Raw genomic sequence first — 23,996 nt, 5'->3', positions numbered from 1 at the left:
CGTCCCCGAGCCAACGCTTGTCCTCTCCATCGTGTGGCTTTCATCTACCCCCCCAACCCCTTTCACAGATGTAATTTAAGAGTCTCTTTCTGTCCCCCTTGCTTCTCACAGACTCAAGGGTTTAGGAGCAAATTAGCTTGCTAGCTCGGTCAAGCTTAAACACAGAAATGCTGCATTTGTTCCAGTGTATTTAAAGATGTCCTCTGCCGATGCATTGTGGAGGAAACGAGCCAAGCAGACAAGAGGCAGGCAGGCGGTCTGGCTGGCTCGGATGGCAGAGTGAGCAGGTCTGCAACTGGGACGCCCGCAGCCTGCTGTGCTGAGTTTTGGGAGTGCATTGTACTGTTGTTGTCGGCCTGGAGCGCCAGAACACAGGTTAATTTGAGGCCCATCATTAGAGGGGCAATTTGGACGCTGAGAATTGACAAGGGTGGCATTTGCTGTGTCATTACAGTGAAGTACATCTCATCACAATATTACACCACACTTGAACTACAACTTTGGAACTAAATTGTTGGTGCTGTGCCAAATTTGACTTAGTTTAATTAGTTTATGTTCATTTATTTAATTTTCTTCGCTGTGGTATTCTTAGAATAATTGCTAAACTATTAGACATTTGTTTACCTTGATTTTTGTATCTCAAAACTAGTGCCTTCAGATCAAGAAAGAAAAATGATACTTGCAGAACACATAGAGGTTTCCTTCATATATTAAATTAAATATCTATTATCTATTATCTGTTATCTGTTAGACTCCAGGCTGAGAATTGCTGGAAAGGGTTATGAAGGTCAAGAACTCAGCAGTGTGACGCTGCACCGAAATAGCAGCAACTGCACACCAGTCGTGTTAACATCTTAAAGCTTGTGTTATAAGTGTTGAAACAGTTACGGGAACTATTAGGAGCACAAAAGCAGATTTTTTATTTCACAAACAGTTTGCCCCTCTAATCAAATAAGATTGGCATTCTCCCTCATTTGCCTCAGGACACTTTTCACTGATTCCTCCCTGCATGATGTTCCACCACAATTTCCCACTTAAACTGGAAATATATCACATTATGCGAGAAAGATGAGCTCAAGTTGCAGTTTAATTTTGATTTTAACTGCATATTTTTTTTCATCCTGCACCTTTCATATTTTAAAATAATTATCTCTTTAAAGTACTTCTAACCCAAAGATGAATTTCCTCTGATGAAATTCATCACTGAATTACATCCCTGATTAGTTTTTCTTGGAAATGTTATATGTGGCCATGAAATTATCTAATTTACTACCACAAAGTTATTAAGGTGATTTCTTGTTCCAATGACAGCGATATGTTTGGCATCATTATCTTCCAGCAGGGGAGAGTACAGACATATTACAATTTTTTTTAACATTTGCTAGTTATTTGTTCTAAGAACATAAACCCACCCCTTTAACCAAAATGCACTTAATGAACCTCTTATCAGCATGAATTCACAAGGAAAATATTAATCTTCATTCCATTGTTATTCAACAGATTTATGGCCATTTATGTACATGAGTCGGCCGTCTTTTTCGAATAAAACAATAGCATTTTGCTTTTCTTTTCTTAGTTTACACACAATGTCCAACTACATTCACTTGTTTTTGGTTTTTTAAAAGAAACCTGAAACCTGAAATAATCTGTGCTGTGGTTATTTTTCTATCATGATTATCTGTATTTCAGGGTCCAGTACAAACTGCACAAAGGAAGAATGCCTTTTTCTCTGTCTCTGCATGTTGCTGGATTGGCAGTGTGGTTGAACAGTTGGGCAGTGTTCAGTCCGACATGATACCAGCCTCCACAGCCCAGCGGCTGTCTGGTATTTTGTGGACACATTCGTACATGTATTGTATTGGTGCTGTTGCTTATCTTGGGAACCTCTCTGCAACCTCCCTTTGTTTGTGTTCAGCCAAGTTCAGCCATATGCAGCCAGGCTTAGGTCTCTGTGCCTTTGTGTCTGGGTTAAATCCAGTTCAGAGCGCCTGTTGAGAGAGTTAAACAGTCACTGGCGTGTGTAATGTATGAAAATCAGGGCATGAATTATGTTATTGGCTGGTCTGGAAACCTACAGATCACAAAAGATCTGACCTCTGTAAATCTGGCCCCTCCGAGCATTGTATGTGTTATGATAGGTGCCAAGGGTAACGCTCCCACTGCCTTAAAACGCTGCTCCTGACAAACTGCAACCTCTAGGAACCAGTGGTGGTGGGAGCAGGGCACAATAAGGTGAGAGAATCCTTTCAGCATAACAGTATTTGTTGCCGGGGCATTGAAAGCAGCCCACCCACGTATGTCATCATGACAAGCAGCTCGCATTGTTTCCACTACATCAAGCAGTCCATTGGCTAGTGGTCCTGCTTTTGAACAAAACAGAGCTCTGCGATGACATAGTGATTTATAAAACAGTATAGCGATTGCTTTTTTTCCTCCCGCTGCTGTTACACAGCTGTTAAACAGATGCTGTTTGTACCAATTTAGAAGCTAGTGCATTGTTTGTCAACACCGGTTTGGAAATTCATTCTTTATACCAGGACCTGCTATAAAATGCACAGGCAGAGCTGGATGGGCCAGCAGTGTGGGAGGGAACAGAGACAGTGGAAGCAAACATTTGCAGAATTTGGTCTGAACTGTTGTTAGCCTTTTAAAACAATTATTGACAAACGCTTATAAAGAACAGCGAGTGCAGGACTGGCTCCAAATCAAGTTAACTTGCCATGTCGCATCAGCTTTTGGGAGGACATGGGGAGGCCTGGTGGAAGTGACAAGTTGTCAGACAGAGCAGTGCAGGATAAATTAGACAGTGAATTTGTTCTTGATGAATTGACTGGTACTAATGTGCAGAAATAGAACCAAGGCCGCACGAACCTTTGGCTTCACCAGCCACATGACAGCACTAACAAGGCTGCCCAGTGTGTCTAATTTCCTCGACAATTAATATTTGACTGGAAGAGTAAAGGGGACTCTGGTCAGATAGGCAGAAACGAGAGCAAAGGATTTTGGGTTGAAGGATTTATTTAATTACACCAATGTACGTGAGACAGCAGTACTGATGAGATGAAAGAGGAGGACAGAAGGAGGAGAAGCATAAAGGATGGGCTTGTGTGGGAAGCTGCGAGGGAGGAATCTGGGGGTGTCGGCGGGGGAAGCTTGATGTGACTGAACCAGATGCTGTGGGGAGAAGGAGAGGACTCGGCGCTGTGTAGAGAATGATGGCTTGCATGGTGCAGTAAGGGTGCCCCTCTACTGTTTGTAAAAACAAGACCATCACACTCCATCTTGCCGCTCCCGCAGGAGCCAGGCCTCCAGGCTGATTTATGGCCCACAGACTGAATTGGCTGGCTGGGATGACAGCAGCACTTGGACTCTCCCCGGTGAGTCGTGTAGGAGGCTGCTTGGCCAGACCTCAGCTTCAGCTGGCCACAGAACTGTCCTCTGCTGGAGCCGGGGCCGACTAGATGTTAAGCTCCAACCCCAGCGTCAGAATCAGGCGGGACCAAGCCTGTTAGGTCTCGAGCGCACTTTGGACTCTACCGACCGACCAACCAAGCAACCACAGTCGCTCATCTGTTCTGCTGTGGCCATGTTCTCTAAAATTTCCTCCCTTGTGATACCTCCATCAGCTTCTGCATCACAGGCTCCATCAAGACTCTGTAGTAGCAATTTAGATTTAATCAATCTTTGCCATGTGACTGCCAGGATGGAAAATTAATATGGAGAGCAATTAGAAAACAGCCATCTCACTGTCAAAGATACACTGGAATACCAAGACGAGAGTAGAAAAATGGTTGGCATTTTATAGCTGCGAAGGAGAACCTTCTGTAAACTACTCAGACATGGCAGAAAGTGCTGGCTCCCAGGCTGTCCTCAGCAGGGGTCAGCAGGGTGGTAGCCGCATTTATTTAACTTTCTACAGATTGAATTTCTTTGGATTTTACGCCTCTCACACTGAAATGAAAAGAAACACAACGACAGAGTTGCTGTTGGGTTTTTCAATCACCAGCGATGATTAATTGTCCGCCCTGACTATAGAAGGACTATATTTGATAGCTTTGTCACAGCAGTGTGATAGCTTTAAATATGAGAGACAGTGATGTAGAAACAGAAAAATTAAAGGAAATCAAAGAGAATCAGCAAAGCCTATGCAAGCCTCAAAGGATATTGTTTTAATCATTACTTTTCTTTTATAGCAGTGGCATCACAGTGACGTCTACATTAAACTGCCTGTGTGCATGTTCAGGAGTGTCTGTTTTCACATGACAAGCAGAATCAGGACATTTATTGTTATTGCTACAACAGAAATGTCAGCATACAGAAGAAATACAAAAAAGTAGTTTAAGCCAAAACTGGCAGACGTTCCTTGTAAAAGTGATTTATCATGCCACACTGTTGTTCCAAATTCTTTTTAGGGTTCATCATGCTGTAAAACCAAACTGACTGAATTGTGTCATACTGAGTCCCCAGTTGCCTCGTGGCTCCAGTTAAACTAAGAAACACAGAATGAGGATTTTGTCACTTGAATCTGGGTTCACATCGACTCAAGCCCGTCTTTGGCCCTCCGATCCGGCCTCCTGTTTCTTGTTGCTGCTTACACTCATTTTATAGGATTACATCATTGTTTTCATCCTGCAGGCTGTGTGCGCTACTTTTGGAGGGAGAAGCGTCTGTGTTCTCCAAGCCAGGCTCCGTGTGTTAGCCAAACAGGACGCAAAATAGCTGGCGAAAGCTCAGGGAGTTTTTCGGGGAGTTGCCTCTCTCAGTGAACACATCCCTTCCCTTTTATGTCAGGGGATTTTAGTCTTTCGCTGATTCCTCTCTTTTTCCTCCACATTAGCAGCAAACAAATAGCACCTCTAGCTGTATGACATGAAGGGATCATTACATGCTTTGTGCGAGGGTAATGTGAGCAATGAGCTTGTCAGGTTGTGGGATCCCCAACGCTGAAGCTGGAGATCTGTGCGCTGTAACTTGAAGTTAAGACGCCTTCATCTGATTGAGAGAGACACAGGATTGAATCGGCTGCTGGCAGGCTGCGGATGCGAGATGAAATGGCAGGGAACGTGTGGGTTTTCTCCCCACGCTGATGCAAAGTGATGCTATTCCAGGTAACTACAAACAGAAAAACATGGCCAGCACTATCAAGAGAATTTGGCTTTTTCTATTTGAAGTGGCAATATTTATTATTTTCCAACGCCATGCACATCAGTACATACATATTCAAAGTGCTCCCTTGTGCCTTTGGCAGTCTGTGGACCTTAATTCAGTATTAAAGTGCAGTGTGTCTGATTTGATAGCAGCACCATGGCACTTGATACATGGATTTTTTTTCTTGCCTCTGCTGCCATTAGATTGTTTGTATTTTAAGTGTGGAAGACTAAAAAAAACACATTGAGTCCCCGCCTCCCGATGGAGCTCCCACAGTAATTAATAGGTATTAAATTGTAGATAGGAAGTGTTCCCAATGACATCCTGCTCTGTGCCGTACTTTAAGTCTGTTCCTGGAACTGATTGGCAAGCTTATTTTCCTGATGACTTTGAATGCACATTCGCAGCAGGCGGTGCCTTCACTGTCTTTCATTCTGTAGTTGCTGACTTCCAAACCACTGTACTGCTGCTCTAAAAGCCATTAATTCATCTCTCACCATTATACAATTTGCTCCCTTTTTTTTGGATTAGGAAGAGATTGTGTTTTGTTAGAGGTCGATGGCCTGTCACTTCTTTTATTTAAATTTTGCCTCTTCCATTTTTTGTGGGTCTTTAGAGCAACATCTGCGTTTTATGAAGCTCTGAGCTGAGGCAGGATGTGTGAGTGTTAATGGCACTTGGCTTTCATAACAATGTCATTTACAACCCAGTTGCTTTCCCATAGACCCCTAAAGGAAAGGAGAGAAAATGGCATTCACTGCATATGCATGTACTGCTAAGCTGAGAGCACACAACTTGTCTATATTTCTTTGTGCCTTGAGGCTTTTCATGCTTTAGAAAGTGCTTCAGGCTATAGAAAAAAGGCTAAGTATTTAGAGGAAACTGCATTCATTACCAAGATGCTTGTAAATCTTTAATCAGGGAAGAAAAAGATCTACTTTGTCGAACATGTCAAACAAGATTTGGGGAGAAATTTCAGATTACTAAATATAGAGCTCACGTCAAGCACCTTGTGTATTTTAGTGCAATGTTTGAAATTTACTGTATGCTACAGTACGATGTTCACATGCATGTTACATGCTTTTTATACATGAGTTTATTACGTGGGTTTTAATGCATCACAGTGATGAAGTATAATCTTTCCACATTTTCCACATCCACGTTTTGCTGCCATTGCTGAGATATTGACTGTCTAAAAAACATCTTTATTGTTAACAACCCATCAAAGAAAAGGCATCAGGAAGGGCTAAATTCAAAATACAGTTAATGAGAAAGCCGTTACATAGGATTATAAAAGAACATGGGATTTGAAAGGGCTTTAGAAATACCATTGCAGTGGACAATCTAATCTAGAGTGTGTGGGCATGTTTTTTTCCCCCTCTAATTCAGCGCTCCTCGTCATGTTCCTGGTACCTGGTAAAGACTTTCTGTTGTGATTACATTATTACTGTCTGATTGGATCCCTTCTGTTTAAACAAAACCCCCAGCTTCATGCCTTTTGTCTCCGTGATTGCTGCCGGAGCAGTTCCTCGGACCAATCAGCATTCATGCAAATTTACATACATACAGCAGCGCAACTCTGGAAAAGATATTCCATCTGCTCATTGTTGCATTTCAGTCTCATCAAATGATTTGAACTATATAGCAATCTTGTAAACTGCCTATTTACGCTGCAGTACTATAGATAATGCGGATAATGGTATGAAAAATTATTTCATAACGTTGATATTTCCACCTTGAAATGAGCCTGCAAGAAGCGTGCTTGTGTAAGTGTAGACTGTGTTTCAGATGCCTATTACAATCCCAACCCTTGTGAGAGAGAGAGTGTCTGAAGCTGCCTTTACTGCAGAGAATGCCACATCTGTGTGTGTGCGTGTGTCATTGTGCGTGTTTGCGTTTGGACGGACATGATGAAAGGAAGATAATTCTGTGTCGCCTCTGTCTCACTATGAAGTATTCATGTGGACACTGGTCACTCATCATCTGCAGTCATGGCGCTGGTGTTTATGTTTCCTGCCTTCAAGCAAGATGATTCCTCCAGAGCTCTACTGCCCATATTCGGGTTCAAACAGCCCATGATACCCTTTACTCATTCATTCAGTCATTTAGTCACCATGTTAGCTGTCAGTCTCATCAGATTATACTTCATGAGAAACAGCTTTGGCATATCTGGCTCTGAAAAGCCTGTCTCCAATCTTTAAATATCGATCCCCAGGGCCTTAGCAGAGGTGCCTCTCATGAGTGCAGGAAAAGAAGGGAGAAAAACAGATCATTAGTGATTTTAATTAGGTGATCTGTCAAGCTGCGATTGCCAGATGTAAACGTATGCATTTGGGTCGATGGCAATCCCTCTCACAATCCTCTCTTGTCACCTTGGGCCCGAGGAACAGAGGATGGCTCTTGCTTGAAGTGAAACGAGCAGTAGGGAGGCTTAGAAATGTGTCACTGCATATCTGTGTGGCAAGTTCAAGCTGGAGACTGGAGCTGGTGGGAAACACAACCGAACAGTGGCAAAGAGAGATACCAGAAAATGAATTGTTGTGTTTTTCCAAGGCTGAAAATTGTGAAAAGTTGATCCATTAATCTTTATTATCTTGATTATCATTTTTCTTTCTAAGACAAGTGAAAGACAAGTGAAATAATGTACAGATTAAAAAGATTGAGAAAGCATTGAGTACAGTTTTTTATTTTTTATTTTATTTAAGTGTATAAATGAATTATTAACAATCCGCAAAACAAAAATTACAGTGTGAGAAGCGTGACACCTTTTTTTTTTTTGACAATGCAAAAACGGAGTTGAAAGTCCTCCCCCCTCCAACACAACAAAGTATGAAAGAGTGCAGATATACAGACTCAGACAAATCTTTTTTTCACTCCAGCGTTAAACATCATTACATATTTATAACCCGGCGCCAGATGACAGAGACAGAAAGGGGGAAAGAGACGAACCAGGCAACAACACCGCAACTCGTCTGGCGTGTCTCTCAGAGATATCTGATTGCACTGTTTAAACCTGCCTTTCGTCTAGTGTTGCTATCGAAAACCCAATTATACAAGAGCTGCAAATGGACTTTTGATTTAACATTACATAATTTAATTGGTGTATTAGAAGTGCCCCAAACATCCAGCTCTAGTTATCGGTGAGTAGTGTTAACAGGACTGTAGTCTTGAGCAGATGCAGGAAGGCAATACAAGTCAAGCAAATCGTTCACTAATGTTTAACTTGTGGGTTGTTTTAATTAAAACACAATGCAGTATTGTTTATTTTCCTTTTATTTGATGGCAGAATCGGCATGCCAAAATCAAATGAGGGCCATGTGGGAGAATTAACATGATGAGATCTGTGTGCAAATGAGTATAAAAGTTGAATATCAACAGACGAAGCTAACAGCCGTGTTTTCTCTTTGTCCTCAACAGATCCCAGTGAGGGCTTTCACTGCCAGGATGAATGTCGCATCCTTGGCCACTCCGACCGCTGCTGGATGCCTCGCGTCCCGATCCCAGCGCGTGCCAAGTCGCCCGAACACAACCGCAACGTCATCGCTCTGTCCATCGAGGCCACCACAGTGGACGTGCCCCACTACGAGGACGGCACCACCAAGAGGACTTTTGCCACCTTCGGCAAGGATGGGCCCGAGGACGTGGAGCGGGGAGAGCTAAAGGGAAAGCGGACTCAGGAGTCTCAGGTGTGTAGCCCCAAGGCCAATGGAGGGGCTGTCCGCGAAGCTGGCAACGGGCGTGAGGCAGCCAGCCCCATCACTTCCCCCGTGCACCTGAAGAGCCCAGTGTCCAAGCCGTCGTCTGCCTACAACACACTGAAATGCCGCGACGCGGAGCGAATCGCCAACCACAGCCTGCTGCGGCAGCCGGAGGGGAAGGACAGTGAGCCGGCTGTCAGGGAGATCAACACGCTTCTCCACGATGGCCGAGACAAGGAGTCCCCCAGCAGCAAGCGCCTGAAGGACATTGTGCTTTAGCGAGCTTCTCCACGACACACACCAACATGCATACACACATACCGTGTAAACTCACATATATATACCCCGCAATAGCAGTGTGTACACAGAAGAAAGTCCAGCTGTGGAAGTAGAGAGACACACCCATTTGCAGTATACAATATTCAAGACCCAGCTCGGGCTGACCATGATGAACTGTAGTATGCTGCAGCTAGTTGTGTGCTCAAGCCAAGGTAGTGGATGTGGCTTTGTTGTAGTCGCAGTACTTTTTCCTTGTTTGCTTTTTGTTCAGTTTTCTTGTTATCAGTCTGCAATTGGTGGACAGGCAGGTTACTGTTGACTGCGTGGACATGACCGGCGGAGCTCTCCAGCCCTTGCGCCAAAGCAGGACTCCGTGTTTGGACACCCGAGGTGCCAATTCAGAAGTACAGTTATGCCTTTTGAACTACTTTTGTATCACAAACTGATATTTGCCTTCTTTGGTTTTGCAGTTTGTTCTAGCTGCCAAAATCGCTCTTTGTTCCTTTGTATAGTGAGCTCCGTCAGTGTAATAAACAACAACAGACGTACACAGGATTCAGCTAAAAATATCCTCAATTTACTTCAACAGTTTTCAGTGCATTCAGGAGAAGGGAGGAGAGGCCTTTCAGTCTCATTTGCTCCTCTCCCTGACTAATAAGAGAAACTTTTTTGCGTATCCCTGAGGACATCCTAGTGTCATCAGACTGTGAGGTCTTTACAGTATTTATATTTTATCACGGATGGAGCTAAATGAACTCTCACTATCTGCCCGGCTGCTCTGAACACCCGAGGAGGGACAGACAGATCTTGTGTTCAAATTGAGTTGTATGGAAAAAAAAAAAAAAAAAAGACTTACTGCTTTTGAAATCTCCTGTGCCCAACCTTGATTGTAGCCAGTGGAGCACAAGTTAGAACTTTGTGCTCTGGTCTTGTACTTTTTTTGACTTTTGACTATGGGGCTAGGATAGAAGGGATCGTCACTCATGTCTTGCTATGTGAAACTCTGTATAGGGTTTACTATTATCATTTTTAATAACCTGTTGTTATGTGACAATCCCTTTAATGTTTTGTTTCAAGAGAAAAAACAAATAAACATTGGTGTTCAACTGAAGCTACAGTAGCGTTTGTTACACAAACACAAAAATAAAAAAAACATATATGCCAAAATATATTTTATAAATAATTTAAAAATGTATAATGAGAATATTTAATGCTGTGTAGTTATTTTATGAGTAAGTTATACTTGAAATTAACTTGCTTTTGTTCATTTGTCCTTTGCTTTTATATTGAACCTGATTTGTTTTTTTTATTTTCAAAATGAACTTGGATTATTTTTTTGGTTTACTGTGTGACCCCTGGCAACTGTTGACTTGCAGTCTACCTTGTTGTAAAGAGTTTCTTATTGGTCAGTTCTTGTGCCATCAAGTTTCTGTGTGGGCTACTAGAAAATGTAAAAAGACAAAAAAAAAAAACTACAAAAAAACAACAAAAAAAGCGATTTCAGCACCAACATTAGTGTGTCAGTTCAATGAGCTAAGAGTGAGATAGCAAAAGAAACCAAAAAAGATGCAAACAAAACCTTACAGATTGCAGGATGTTGCTTAATCTTAGTATCTAAGGAGGAGAAAGAACGGCCCCCAGTGTTCTCCAAGCTGGTAACAGGGTTCCACCTACTATATCTGTCTAACGAGCCGCTTTCCTATCGGGCCCAATCAAGTTTAAAACAAGACTTTTTCAGCTTCAACTGAGGGCACTCGGACGTGCAGAATAGCTTTGCTCAGCACTCCTGTCACCCTTTGCCATCTGTGTTCACTTGATATCAAAGTTAAGGTTGAGCCCAGGGTGGTACAAACAGGGCTCTCCCCTCCTACGAGCGCCACACAACAGACTGGGTGGAAATGTGTTTGAATGAACTAAGGTCTCGGAAGAACCGTGTTGCACATCAGCAATGTGGTTTTATGTTGCTTTGCAGTAAACTATGTACAATGTGGAAAAATGTGAATGAAAATGGACAAATTGCATACAACAAACTAGATCTTGTAGCTGAATGTTTTGCTGGTCTCACCCATGGCTTCTGGCAACATGAAAATCGGAATAATCACTGAATGTATACAGCAGCTTATAATTAAACTATTAAATGTTCTCTGCTTTGTTTCCTTTGTCTTTCCTCAGCGCACATTTAAAGTTGACATGATTTTTGGATTCTCTTCATTTTTGTCTGTTCTGTTTTGTGATTTTTCAGTTTTTCCACAAGAGGATAAAAACTGATTTTGGATGAAGATAAAAAAAAAGTGTTCAGGCCTCTCAGGGAACCACTTTCCCCATGACAGCATGTGAGTGACATCTGAGGACCCACCTTCCCAGGGGATGCAGTAGATATATACACACCAGTCTCCACCCAGGGTATTGCAGTGAAAGAAAAAAAAAAGATTTTCCTCACAGTCATGAAAAGTTGTTCAGAAAACTGAAAAAAAGTCAATTTACGTCACAAATCCCTGCTATGCTGTATTTCTCTGTGTGATCCATCAAATTGTATCCATGGGCACATGTGTGGTGTGTCACACAACTCTGGAAAACATTTTAAGCTTTTTGGCCATTCAAGTGAACAGCCACCATTAGTAGCTACAGCTCAGCACCAGCCGTTATCATAAACATTTAGTGCCATCATAGTCTAAATGTTTACGCAGGTCAACGTCCTGTCAGTCTGTCCCTTTACAGCAATCAGCATCTGGAAGGAGCCGTTGTTCAGCCACTGTAAAGGGTGTATTTTACTTGGACAATTGAAGTTAGTTAACTTGGCTGATGGGAAACTGTTGCACTTTTCCACTTTCCCTCTAGATATTATGTAACCGTGATGTCATTTCAACACCTGCTGAATCATTGGCAACACTTGCACAGGTTCAAGTTAGCATTAGCTGTCTCCTTCATGGCAAACTGTCAACACTCACAGTGACGGGTAGTTCTGTAACCTCATCATCATCATCTGTCTTGCAGTTGTTGCTGCAAAAATATTCTGACTGAAGAACAGCAAAGAAGGCTTCAGTTTTAAATACAGGATTGAATCTGATGACAGCTGCAAGCAAAGGCAACAAGGTCAGTAACACTTTTGCTTCATTATCCATGTCGTAATCACAACAGGTAGTCGAGGCTGATGAGATCCAATCAGTCATTGTTTGTAAATGTTTTATTTGTTGCCCATTAACACAACAATACAACACAGTCGTAGAGCTTTAGACTAAGAGTGGGCCATAAGTTTCTGTTTTTTGGTGCGCAAAAACTCAGAGGAAGTGTGAGCAGGAGGCCCAAATGTAGCAAAAGATGTGTTTTAAGAGAAAAAATCATAGGATGGACGTAGCATCAGCACTCTGTACATTATAGAGTAACGTAATATCACAGGTCGGACTACAAAAGACTACAACAGCTAACACTCTTTTGAGCTGGTAAGCTTTCTGTGTGGTCTGAATGACTAAAGAGAGTGGCTACTTGAAATTAAGTCATTTCACAAACTAATTTCATAGCAAACTTGCAAAAAAAAATGCAGTGAATTAACCATTAATTAACTTATTTATAATGCTGTAATGCAGGAGAGATTTCACCTTGCTATATTTTTGATTGAATAATTCATTTATAATGTCTAATATGATGGGAATGTCTTAGAACTGCTCTTGAAAACAGCATGGCAACTGGTGGAGTGATGTCTATTCTATTTGTCATGATAAAAGGGAAATTAACAGTTTAAGTCGAGCCTGGCTTCGACTCTGCATTAATATTCTATGCATTCGCTGTTGCTCTTTCCCATTATTTCCAAAGCAGACCTCAGGGAATCTTCAAACATGTGAGGTGAGAGTGAGCCAGTGTCTGTTTCTGATGGTAGTGCTCTTTTCATTTGCTGAGGGGGGGGTCACACAAGCCATTTTTTGAGACATTTAACTTCTCAAATGTCTCTCAAAATACTACAGTACTGACAATGATCCGGACCATGTAGCCTGTCATTGAGACTCGTTCTCAATGTGCTTTCACAGCCAACAGTGTGATGTCATTTTAGCACCAGACTCTACTTGAAATATTGATTTATTAGTCAACTTTGAGTGGAAGGGCCTAAAAGCTGTAAAATACATTGAAAGCCAAAGACACATTCTGATTCTTTCTCAGCAGCTCTATAACAATTTCTATGACATTTTCACTCAATAACGGCTTCACTTTGTAACTCCCCCATACACAGCAGATCTCTCTCTTGAGTAAGTTTGTATGGATTGATGAAGAGAAACAGAGAATAGATGTAGAGCAGGATACATTCCTGTGCAGCAGACAGAGAAGAAGATGGAGAAAAGAAGAAAAAAAACACGCACACAGCTGCCACACAGCTGCCCTCTATGATAAGAAAAGGAGGTTGGCTTCATTTCTATAATTAATTTGCCATTCCCTCTTTACCCTCTGGTGGAGCCAACATGAAAGCTGGTCTGAAAGCACACTTGCTAACACATCCATTAGTCTATAAGGAGGATCTTGTTTCTTCCAGCTAAGTTCTCTTCTCCTGGGCAATACCACTATTCTAGCCCTGCCCCACTCATATGAATTACTCATGCCCTTTCAGTGGTGTTTAGACCCCTGGGTCCCCGTAACAAACTCGCCTGAACCAATGGTACAGTCCTACCTCCAAATGAAGGGCAAAGTAAGCATTTTAAAATCCATTTTAAAGAAACCGGTCTCATTATCATTAACCTGAAACACTGTCAGAATAGTAGAGTAGCATTTATTCTTTCAAACCTATATGTTAAAAACATTGTCTTCCAGATCAACAGCATCCCTGTGGGCTTAAAACCTCACTTGCGATGCACAAACCGTATTTGTAAATCCCCAAAATGGTGCTTGTCCACGCATATTTAATTACTCCTGATTCACGGTGGTCATGGAGACTATTCTCCATTACAGCGAGATTTATATCAAAGGTTACCAGGACACACATCCTATTAACATCCTATTAATGTTTCAATTATCATTTTGCAAAATGGTGAGAGGGGGAATCAGAGAACAATTAAAATGATTTATTTCTGACGCAGACAGGCATTGAGAAAGAGCAGGAGGGCCTGCAGCCTTGCATTCCTTCAATACAAAATAGTTCATCGCCTTCCCTTTTGAGTGAAGCCCCTTCAACCAACCCCCAATCAGGCGACTGATCTTTGTCGTTCCAGTGACCTCATTCTATCAAAAGGGCTTGCAGCTGCTCCTGCCTCATTATGGCCAACTACTCCATTCACTAACCTCTGGTGGAGGTTCACCATGGGATTAGGTGACAACCAACGTGTCTCACAAAGTAAAGTACTGAACCAAATCCTGCAGAGTCTTGCTGCCACAAACCCTGTTGCACACTGTGAATCTCAGAAGTTTTCAAGGAAAGATAAGAAGTGATACAGCCAACTGATGTGCTTTCAATCTTAAGGGCAGTAGTAGCTCTTGTTTTTTGTCCGTAGCTCCAGAATAATTGGCTAATTTAACTCTATCTGTTGTTTGATGTACCTAGGAAGTCCAGTGGCACCAGATGAGGTTGTTTATTTCAATGGCTGTGCCCACAAACACAGTTTCTACAAGATTCTCTCCCCTTTGGTCCACCACAGGTTGCCAAATTCATTTTTATCTCAGGCATGCAAATGAGTCAGTGGAGGTTCACATCTCCTCTCTAATTTTCTTCCACTGAGAAGCAGGTGAATTGGTCAAGGCTTCTGAGTTACGAGGTAGAGAAGTTTGGTCAAACATGAAAAAGAAGTTTTTACTTTGACAGCTGCTCTTTGTAACTCACACTCAAACCAATCCTGCACATTTAAAACCATTAAGAATCTGAAACTAAAAGAGCAATTACTTTTTAGCCTTTAGGCAGTTTCCTCAACTAAGTTCTTTTATTTCCTCTGTAGGCCGACTACAAAACAGATAATGCTTTGTTCCACAGATCCACACCTATAAGCAAGACAATTATCATCACTGTCAGACAGAAGTCAAATGAGCCCATAGCTGCATCTGCCCTCACACCACATCTGCACAGGTCTCAGTCTGGGCCGGCAGGAGATTTGAGGTCCTTGGTGAACCGTAGAGGACACTTTGCTGCAGTCACAGTCATTTGAAAGTGGAAAAGTCTGAGAATATGATGTCAGCCGTGAGCTATAATATGAAACCAGAGAAAGTTTGTAGAAATTCTGAAGACTCTCATGGAGGTATTTTGTCAGGGGCCGAAAGGCAAGGCCATCCAAACAAGAAGAATAACCTTTTGTTATAGCTTTATATTGTTTTGAAGAGGTTAGTCTTTGTCACAGTGAGAAGTGGGCTGGTCATTGCTATCAGTAAGAAGACTGATTACCCCCTCTATCTCCCCAACACAACTACATAGCTAATAGGCCTGGCCAGTGGCCACTTCTCTTTGTGGTAGCCACAATGGAACTTTGATCGTCACCGAAATTAGTCGCTCAAACAATAGTCTGCATTCAGCGAACACTACAGAGCCCTCAGTGAGTTGAGGAGCAGCCGCTGCCACATTCCCCCAGCCAGCTTTAATTGGAAGTGATGCTAGACAGATCATATCATAACCATTAGTGATGCCCTGATAAAACTGACCTGGGAGCAGCTCTGTGAAGCTTCTTTGTCTGAGAAGGGTCCGGTGAGCCCCAGGACCCTGCAGTCTGCCATCTCCAGCAGCAATCATAGCATGACCTCAGCCACCTCTCTCAGCCCTTAATGCCCAGGATGCTGGCTCCAGGGCTGTGGAACAGGGGCAGTTGACCTCCCCCTCTCTGGAGGATAAAAACGCTGATAGCAGGGACTAGAAATTAAAGACTGTGGCCTTTGAAAGCTTCCATTATTGTCAGCGGGAGCACAGCAATGAATCTCGCCGACCCTCTCCATGGACATGCATTATCGGAAGGGTGATTATTTGACCCAAAGTCTCTACTTGCCAATGATTTATTTTACCCTGCTACAGGTATGTTCTCTGACCTCACTGCCCTTTCAGAGGGAAACAGAGTGACAGAAATCACCTCAATTGTTTTGGGCTTTGGATAAAATGTGATACAAATGTTTCACAATTTTTAGGAACCATTTTTGAGTCCATCTCCAACATGTTTTTCTGTCTCTGAGGCATGGAGCCTTTCACAGGAATATATAGCGAACTAAAACGATTGGATCAATTGTTCCTCTGCTACAGTAATTCAGAAAGATGGATTGCAGTCCAAAGTAAGACCAAAATTTGCTGTGAAAAGCTACAGCCAAAGGAGCATGTCACTGAAAATGTCAGTTCTCATTGTTACTGAGGTATATTCGCAGACAAGAGAGCACTTTTCTAAAATGTGCAGTATCTTCAAAAACCATAGCAGGAGTGAGAGGTCCTTGTTTCCTGAAGCACTTCCAGCTGTTCTTTTTCTTGTTATCTTTTGATAATAAACTTGCATGTAGTTTGATGATTTGCAGCCAGAACATAAATAGAGCCATGTGTTTTCCCCAACACATTTCTTTCTTTGCATCTGTGTGATTCATTCAGTAAAATGCAATTTAATCTGCTTTATTGATCATCTGCATTTGAAGACTTATTGATTTTTAACCTCTTTTTATGCTGCTCTATAGTGTAACGTTTTTAAAGCAAGCTGCACAGCTCACACGCTTCAGTGCTTGTCACTGTGATGTGCTCAGGGAAATAAAGCTTCTATTGTGTGCGGGGAACAAACAATGCATCAGTGGAAATGCATTTCTTGGTTGGGCAGGATTGTAAAAGTTGATGCTCTGTGCTTAGCTAATGGTGACTGAAGATGAACACTAGAGCTTTGATAGCACACCAGTTTCTGCAGCGTGTCCGACTTTGCTGGCTGTAGTTGGCTCTCATCAGCAGTCGCTCGGCTGATTCAACATGTTGTATTGAATTGTCAGTGGAGGCATTCAGTGAAAGAGAGCTGTCTGACTTGCTGTTCAGACTAGTAAACCAGTGATTTCACCCATTCAGAGCTATCTCTCCTTATTTTTGCCTTTTCCATCAGTCCTCCAGCCTCAACAACCCTCTGATATGATCCTTAGCAGCCATTCTTCAAATACTGCCTTTACCAGACCTTCGTCCTCACTGGCTCAATAATAAACATGACATAATTACCACAGCCACTCGAGGCCATCTAACAATAAATGTAACTATGGGTTGTAATAAGCCACTCGCACTGACAACCCATGAGTTCATTTTTCTTTTTTCTTCCTCCACAAGTAAAAGCACCCTGATTTTTCAGCTGACAGCTGAGCTGACGTTGGTTTCTCGAGCACACAACTGGAACAGATTAAACATGTTCAAAGTGGAGTGGTACTTTTGTTTATTTTCTTTGTCTTTCCCACTGTGAGTGTCGAACGGTGAGCAGATTCTACACTGACCGGTCGCAGCGTTTTCCCTCAGCCAGCAGCAGAACGTGTGCGTATGTTAGTCATGCACTGGTCATTGGATATTTTCTTTGAGGACTGATCAGTCAACTCTTACAAGAAGAACTGACGCGATGCAAAGTCTTTGTCGCCTGGAGCTCTTTGAAGCTGGCTTGATGTCTCAGGGCTCCTACTTAAATAACCTCTGTCATGTTTAAGCAACTTGGACTTGGGAGGTTGGGACAGTAGCTGTCTGTGTATAAATTCTGTCTGTGGTGGCTGTCAGCTCAACTGCAAAAGTGACTGTAAATTAACAAACACATTTACAATCCTCAGCCATATTTCTCTGTCTTTTTTCCCCTCCCAACACAAGAACCTTCAACTACGCAAAGGAGAATAAAAATCTGTCTCTAAGTGATAAAGTCATAAAACATATGAACATATGGCAAAACGAAGATATTGTTTTGTCACCTGTGACCTTGCTTACCTGTGCTGGAAGGTAGTTTTCGCTTTTGAACCTCAATACTTCTGCTGCTGCCGATATGCTATTGACAATTACAGTGATCAATTTTCTGTCCGCTATAGCCCTGCATATTCCCAGTCACCTGTCCTCATCTACTGCATGGCTCAAAGGAGGAGAAAGGACATTTGTGTAAAAGGCATCTAATGCTCGGAGAGAGATGTACTGTTTTTTTCTGTCTGTGGAGCAAACACAGTGATTTAAACAGTAGAAAGATAAAAGCCTGGCAGCTGGAATATAAAATCCACGTGTTTTGTCCTGCATGCCATCTAATTAATTTCCCTCTGATGTCCTATTGTGACAGAAGAAGAATGTTTTTTTTACTGAGATGCACTGAAAAACAAAAGTGAGCAAGATCTGTAATATTGCTTATAAACTATGATAGGTTTTTGTTTGTTTGTTTGTTTGTTTGTTTGTTTGTTTGTCCTCTTAAGACCAACAGCAATTCAGGAAAGACTAAACTACCACAGCAATCCAAGTGACTCCATCCTAAAATGACATTTATACTGGAGGGAGTTAAAGGCTTAATCACACAGTTTTTCTACAACAATACCTGAAAAATGCCCTGTGATGATATCCATGCTGTTTGTGGTTATAGGCAGTCAAAAGCAATTTAAGGTTAGGCAAGATGGTGGTTGAGTTAAATATTAATAAAGTAAATGTGCCATCTCTCATGCTTCAAATAATTTCTGACTTTTTTCAGTGTCAACCAAGACCACAGTCTTATCCTAACCTTCACCAAGTGCTTTCAGCGCCTAAATTCAGCCATGGATAATATTTATCATGCTTTCTTTTTTTTCTTTATTCTTTTGAGCGACCAATGTAGGGTAAACAAATGAAAAGGAACGTTTTCTAGATACTCTTAGTGTGAACATTTTTCCACTTTTAGAATCAACATTTTCTAATTACGTTGAAAGAAAACATCATTCGAGCTAAATGAAGTTCCTTTCCAAACATTGTTTCTGTTGCAAATTACAGACTTCACTCTGTTTCAGTTTATTCTAAATCTTGTTTGTCACTTCAAGATGGTTCGTTATCACCTTCCAAACGGCCACTTTAATCTCACTGTACTGATGCAAACCTGATGTGAACGAAGCATCATCTGTTTATGCACACAAACATAAAGTGTGTGTGAACCTACTATGAATATATTGACAGAAAATATGAATCAAATTATCAAACTAATTAAAAATTTTAAATGCAAATAAACCTGTGTTTACATAATCCTAATGTTTACACAACACTGTTGTAAATAGATGCTATTGTGCTCAGCCGGTGACAAAAAAGGGTTGAATGGATTTCACTATTCTGCAGAGAAGAATGCGAGATTACTCGTGCTCAAATTGGAACGGTTTGTGGAGTGCACGCTACTTATTGTTCTCTATGTTATTTAAATCTCTGAACAAAAGTGAATGGATTGCCTGGAGCTTCGACTACAGGTGTGTGTAGTTTCTAGTGCAGCTGGTGGAAGAAATTGGACATGGTTTTTGTTGAGCCTAAGTTGTAGAAATTGTTCCAGACAGATTTCTCCACAACACAAAAGGAGAACATGAAATTGTGTCTGGAATAGAGCGTTAGAATAGAAAGAGTTCGCTCTGGCCGTGGTGGCGAGTAGCTGCATCATCACAAATACATCCTCACAGATTTCTGGTGGGTGGTTTATGTAATTTGTTACTCGACACCGGGACAGTCAGCGCAGCAGTGTATGTATCTCCATGCTGGGAGTATTGTATCAGTAAAACATACAATAGCTGAAGATTTACCAACACTTGGTCACACTTTTGATTTACCGTGCCTGGAAGAAATATTCATGTGCATTCAATGCTGATCTTATTGTTGTTGTCAAATGCCATTGTTCATGTTCCCAATGGCTTAATTTAAATATGCTGGCTTCAGTGCCTGTGATTGAATTCAAATTGATGTGTTAAAGTCTGCTTATTTGTTGTTGTTTTTTTTAATTCGTTTTAGTTTGTTTGTTTTTTTCGCCTGCTTTGCAAAGTTTTTTTCTGGCTCACCTAACTAATGCAGCCCAGTGTAGCAGCGTAATGCTCTTAGAAGTCACAGAATACCCTGGAGAGTAAGTGTCTTTGTTTAATGTGACCTCGTGAAGAATAAGTAGCCTGGTGTGAGGTTCTCCCCATAAACACTTACAACAATGGGCCTGGGTGATACCACCAACAGGAGAGGGAGCGAGGGTAAAACCCACCATGGAGATACAATGACAAACTGTGAGCATTAGAAACTTCCCTCCCCCCATCGTCTGTGATTCTTCTGGCCTCTCCATCTGACTCACATGGGAGCTTATTCTCAAATTCAACAGGGCAGCTTCTAATGAACCTGCACCTCAATTTCCAAAGCAAACTAGCATTTTTATGGAACAGTGTGCCACCATTACGAGAGGGTCCTTAAGGGATTGTCTGTATTACAGCTTCAGTGGTGCACTTCATCAAGTCCCTAGATCAGGAGAGTATATTGCTGCTACAATTGGAAAGTGAAGGTTATTGGCAATAGAAATGAGGATATGCTGAAACTGGTCATTGACAGTGATTATACTTCACCCACAGAGTCACAGGTTGGACCAGAGTTTAACCATTACTGTCTGTTATTACACTTTCATGTTGTTGTTTTTCTTGTTTTTAATTAATGATTAGGCTAAAGTTAAAAGTGCATTCACAAACTGTCCTCCGTCTTTTCAGGGACAGATCTTGTTGCCTTTTTGCATGACAGGGAGTTGTTGTTTTTTTTCTGCGGTTGGAGACAGTAATTGAGGCAACAAGAGACAAGAATTGTTCTTGGTCCTTGTATCACCAAAATGTTGCACTCTATTCAGACAAAAGCTTTTCAGTGCATCGAGCAACAATGTGTCAGTCAACATGACATCACAGATTGCAGTCTCAGGCCTCAAGAATACGCAACAAATAGAACATCCAACCTGCTGCATCACAAGGAGAAAAAACACAGTCACTTTCACCGCAAAACAATGAATGAGCACATGAATAAATTATACAGGAGATAAAAGGTCAAGTGTAATTTGAGGCAATATTTTCCCTCCACAGTATTCACAACCAGTGGATGAACCTTAACAGGAATACATTATTTCCTACATACTGCACATCAATGGATATTGCTAAGCAATGGAAAGATAGGACCCCTGCCACTGCGTAATGTTGCCATAGAAATATGATTATTCTAATCATTAGAAATCAAGCAGAGACCAGTGTCCTTGTGCTGCAGTTATTTACATCATTGTTGCAGTAAAAAAAAAGAGAAAAAAAAGACTTTAAAAAGAAGATCTGATCACCCTGTGGTCTTTCTTTCTCCTTTCTAGTACCTTAAAAAGATCATGAGAAAAGAGCTAATGGTGTGACAAAACAATTTCTAAGATGCCAATACTGTCATTAAATCAAGCAAGAAATAGGCTATTAAAATCACAGTGCCAATGCTTTAACTGTATGTTTCCCAGTCCTCTCTTGCAATGAGGAAAACTAGGGTGACTCAATGATTAATTCAATGTTAGCACTGAGCACACTTGTAAATATCTATTAGAGCAAATGTGCCACATTTCTTTATACCATTGCCCTGACAAATAAGCAACAATTACTGCCAAGACCTTTCGGATTGTAATCAAACACACAATAAACTTGGCATGACAGCATCATCTGAATACCCATCATTTTACCAGGGTTGCCGGGAGGTCGACAGGGCAAAGCTGGTGACCATCAAAATGCTATTGAGTAGGGGGGGGTGAATCATCATTACAGTCATAAAAAATCTGCAGCAGCCCCACCGCCTTTGCTCAGAAACAAAGAGCCTTCCTGGGCTGATGCAGGCATTCATTAAAAGTGGTATTTGGTATGATTAATGATACTTGCAATTTACAAGGGAGAGTACAGGCTCTGTTGAGGCTTGGGAAGGAACTGTATTGGGTAAAGGGGGTGGGTGGTCTTCACTGGGCTCTGTGGAAGCCCACTTCCTCTGTCATGTTGCACTGTGCTGCAATGCCTCTTCAGGACCAAGTCTCTGGAACACAATGACTTGATTTGCTTTGACGAATAGTCGCTTAATTCTTTTCCTTTTTTACCCCTTTTCTTTTTTTTTTCTCCTTCTTTTTTTTTTGGCCTGATCATTATTTCCTCATTTTGCATTCGTTTCATCAGAGATAATTTATCTCTGCCTGCTTTAATGAAGTGATAATTCCATGATAATTAACGTAATCCTGCACCAAAGCAAATTTGCCTAATGACTGTTGTTTTGATAGTCAGAGTTGGTGCATGGGAGAATGTCCACACTGGGAGGAATCGGGGCTCTGTGCCAGCCAGAGGAAACAGGAGAAAGCAGCGTCAGGAGCCAAAGGACAGAGAAAAGTACTAGAGAATTTTACTTTGTGACCTCAACTTTCCATGGTGGGTGGAAGAGACCTCTTGCACTTTCCATTCAGCAGTTCAAATAATAAGGTGCTAATCGGTCAGCTTGGTAAAAGAAAGCCTGTTTGGTCTGCTCCCTTTATATCTGACTACAAATATGACTGCCAGGAGATGAGGAACAAGGTGAGGGAAGGCCTGAGCCAAGGTATTGTTGCTGACATTTCATTTGTTCAGGGATACCAACTTTGACATTTCATTTGTTTGATATTTGTTCGACTCGCACACCTGAAAAGTTTAACCTTCTCAAATCCTGGATTAAATATCCATAAATACTTCCCTCCAGTCAGAAATGATAGATTAGCATTCAATAAGGTGTCAGCAATCGATTGTGACATAAAGATGTGCATGCGTGACTCAATACATACATAGTATACAGACCAGATTTTTCAGAGATGCAGTCATTGTACAGATGGTTGTACAGGAAAGAGAAGAGAGGCTCAGCCATTGGACCATACTCTAAATATGTTTATAATGCACCTAGCTCTTGAACCTGGCTCTCCACAGTACTTTACATAAATGGACAACAATAGATTTTGAGTGCATAACTCATACATATTCACACTTGATGCATGAACCTAGAATAAAAAAAAAACCTAATTTATGTAGGGTTATTCAACAACCTGACTTCTTTGCATCAGTGGTATTTTTTTATGAGAATATTCAAAATACATACATTTCTGTTCCTACAGAGTAAGATATGAAAGCCCATATGCTCCATATGCATGTTTCTCCAATGGACAGATAAAAAGAGATCACACTGTGTCTGTATTATAGTACTGTGCACCCTGTGATGTGATTTGAAGGTAACATTGAAGTTGAATGTGGGTTGCTTATATTATGTTCTTGATAATTTGAATTTCAGCTAAGTTTTTTTTTTCTTGTTGTTTTCCTCTGACTTAAAAAAATATATATATGTAAGGAAGCACACACTCGATGAACAGAGGATTCATAATGATCATGTATACACCTCATTAAAATGTTTACAGGCACGGGCCAACAAGCATGTGTGGGTTCAGTTCGACACTGCCAGAAAAAGCACATTTCAAATTCAGTGAAAATGACGTAAATATATAGTGTTTCGGGACTGCCAGCAAATGAAACAGATTGGGATTTTTTTCCCCCATCAAATACCAACAAAGCAAAAGCACAAAGACAGGGCTGGATTAATGGCTTTAAAGTCAAAGTGGAGCTGGAACATCCAGCTGGCTTGATCAATCCACTGGCTAACCCTGGATGTGGGGAAGACTGGCAGCCATGTTCCTAGTTTACATGATTAAACATATTGGGTTAGCATTAAATCACCCTTACCTTGTTTGACAACGTGACAGCTGCGAGACCCCCCTCAGTTCTCTGTGCATGAATTGATGAGAGGAGTGTCCATTTAAAAAAAAAAAAATCTAATAAAAATAAATAAGATACATTCATTGACCAACACAACCATTACCCATGATAACAGTGAGAAATATCTGGGCTCTGAGTGCCACCTTCATCGGCACCCTTTAGCACTGTGTAATGTAATGTAATGTAAATCACCGGTTGTTATTGTCAAATGGG

The 23,996-nt window shown here is 41.4% G+C and overlaps 1 protein-coding gene across 8 annotated transcripts in view; it reads left to right on the top strand.

Annotated features, from left to right (window-relative positions):
- The window catches only part of pcdh19 (protocadherin 19), a 54,708-nt gene extending 43,440 nt beyond the window's left edge, over nucleotides 1-11,268 (top strand). For all 8 annotated transcript variants that reach the window (XM_085789371.1, XM_085789379.1, XM_085789378.1 and 5 more), the window contains one exon: nucleotides 8,566-11,268. In XM_085789371.1, the coding sequence (XP_085645497.1) occupies nucleotides 8,566-9,125 (560 nt within the window). In that variant the 3' untranslated portion in view covers nucleotides 9,126-11,268. The remainder of the gene's footprint in view (nucleotides 1-8,565) is intronic.
- The last annotated feature ends 12,728 nt before the right edge of the window (nucleotides 11,269-23,996 follow it).

Source organism: Trachurus japonicus, chromosome 10 (assembly GCF_045865225.1).
Source record: "Trachurus japonicus isolate A0001 chromosome 10, Traja_1.0".
Lineage (NCBI taxonomy): Eukaryota > Metazoa > Chordata > Actinopteri > Carangiformes > Carangidae > Trachurus > Trachurus japonicus.
This window is presented reverse-complemented; position numbering and strand designations above follow the sequence as displayed.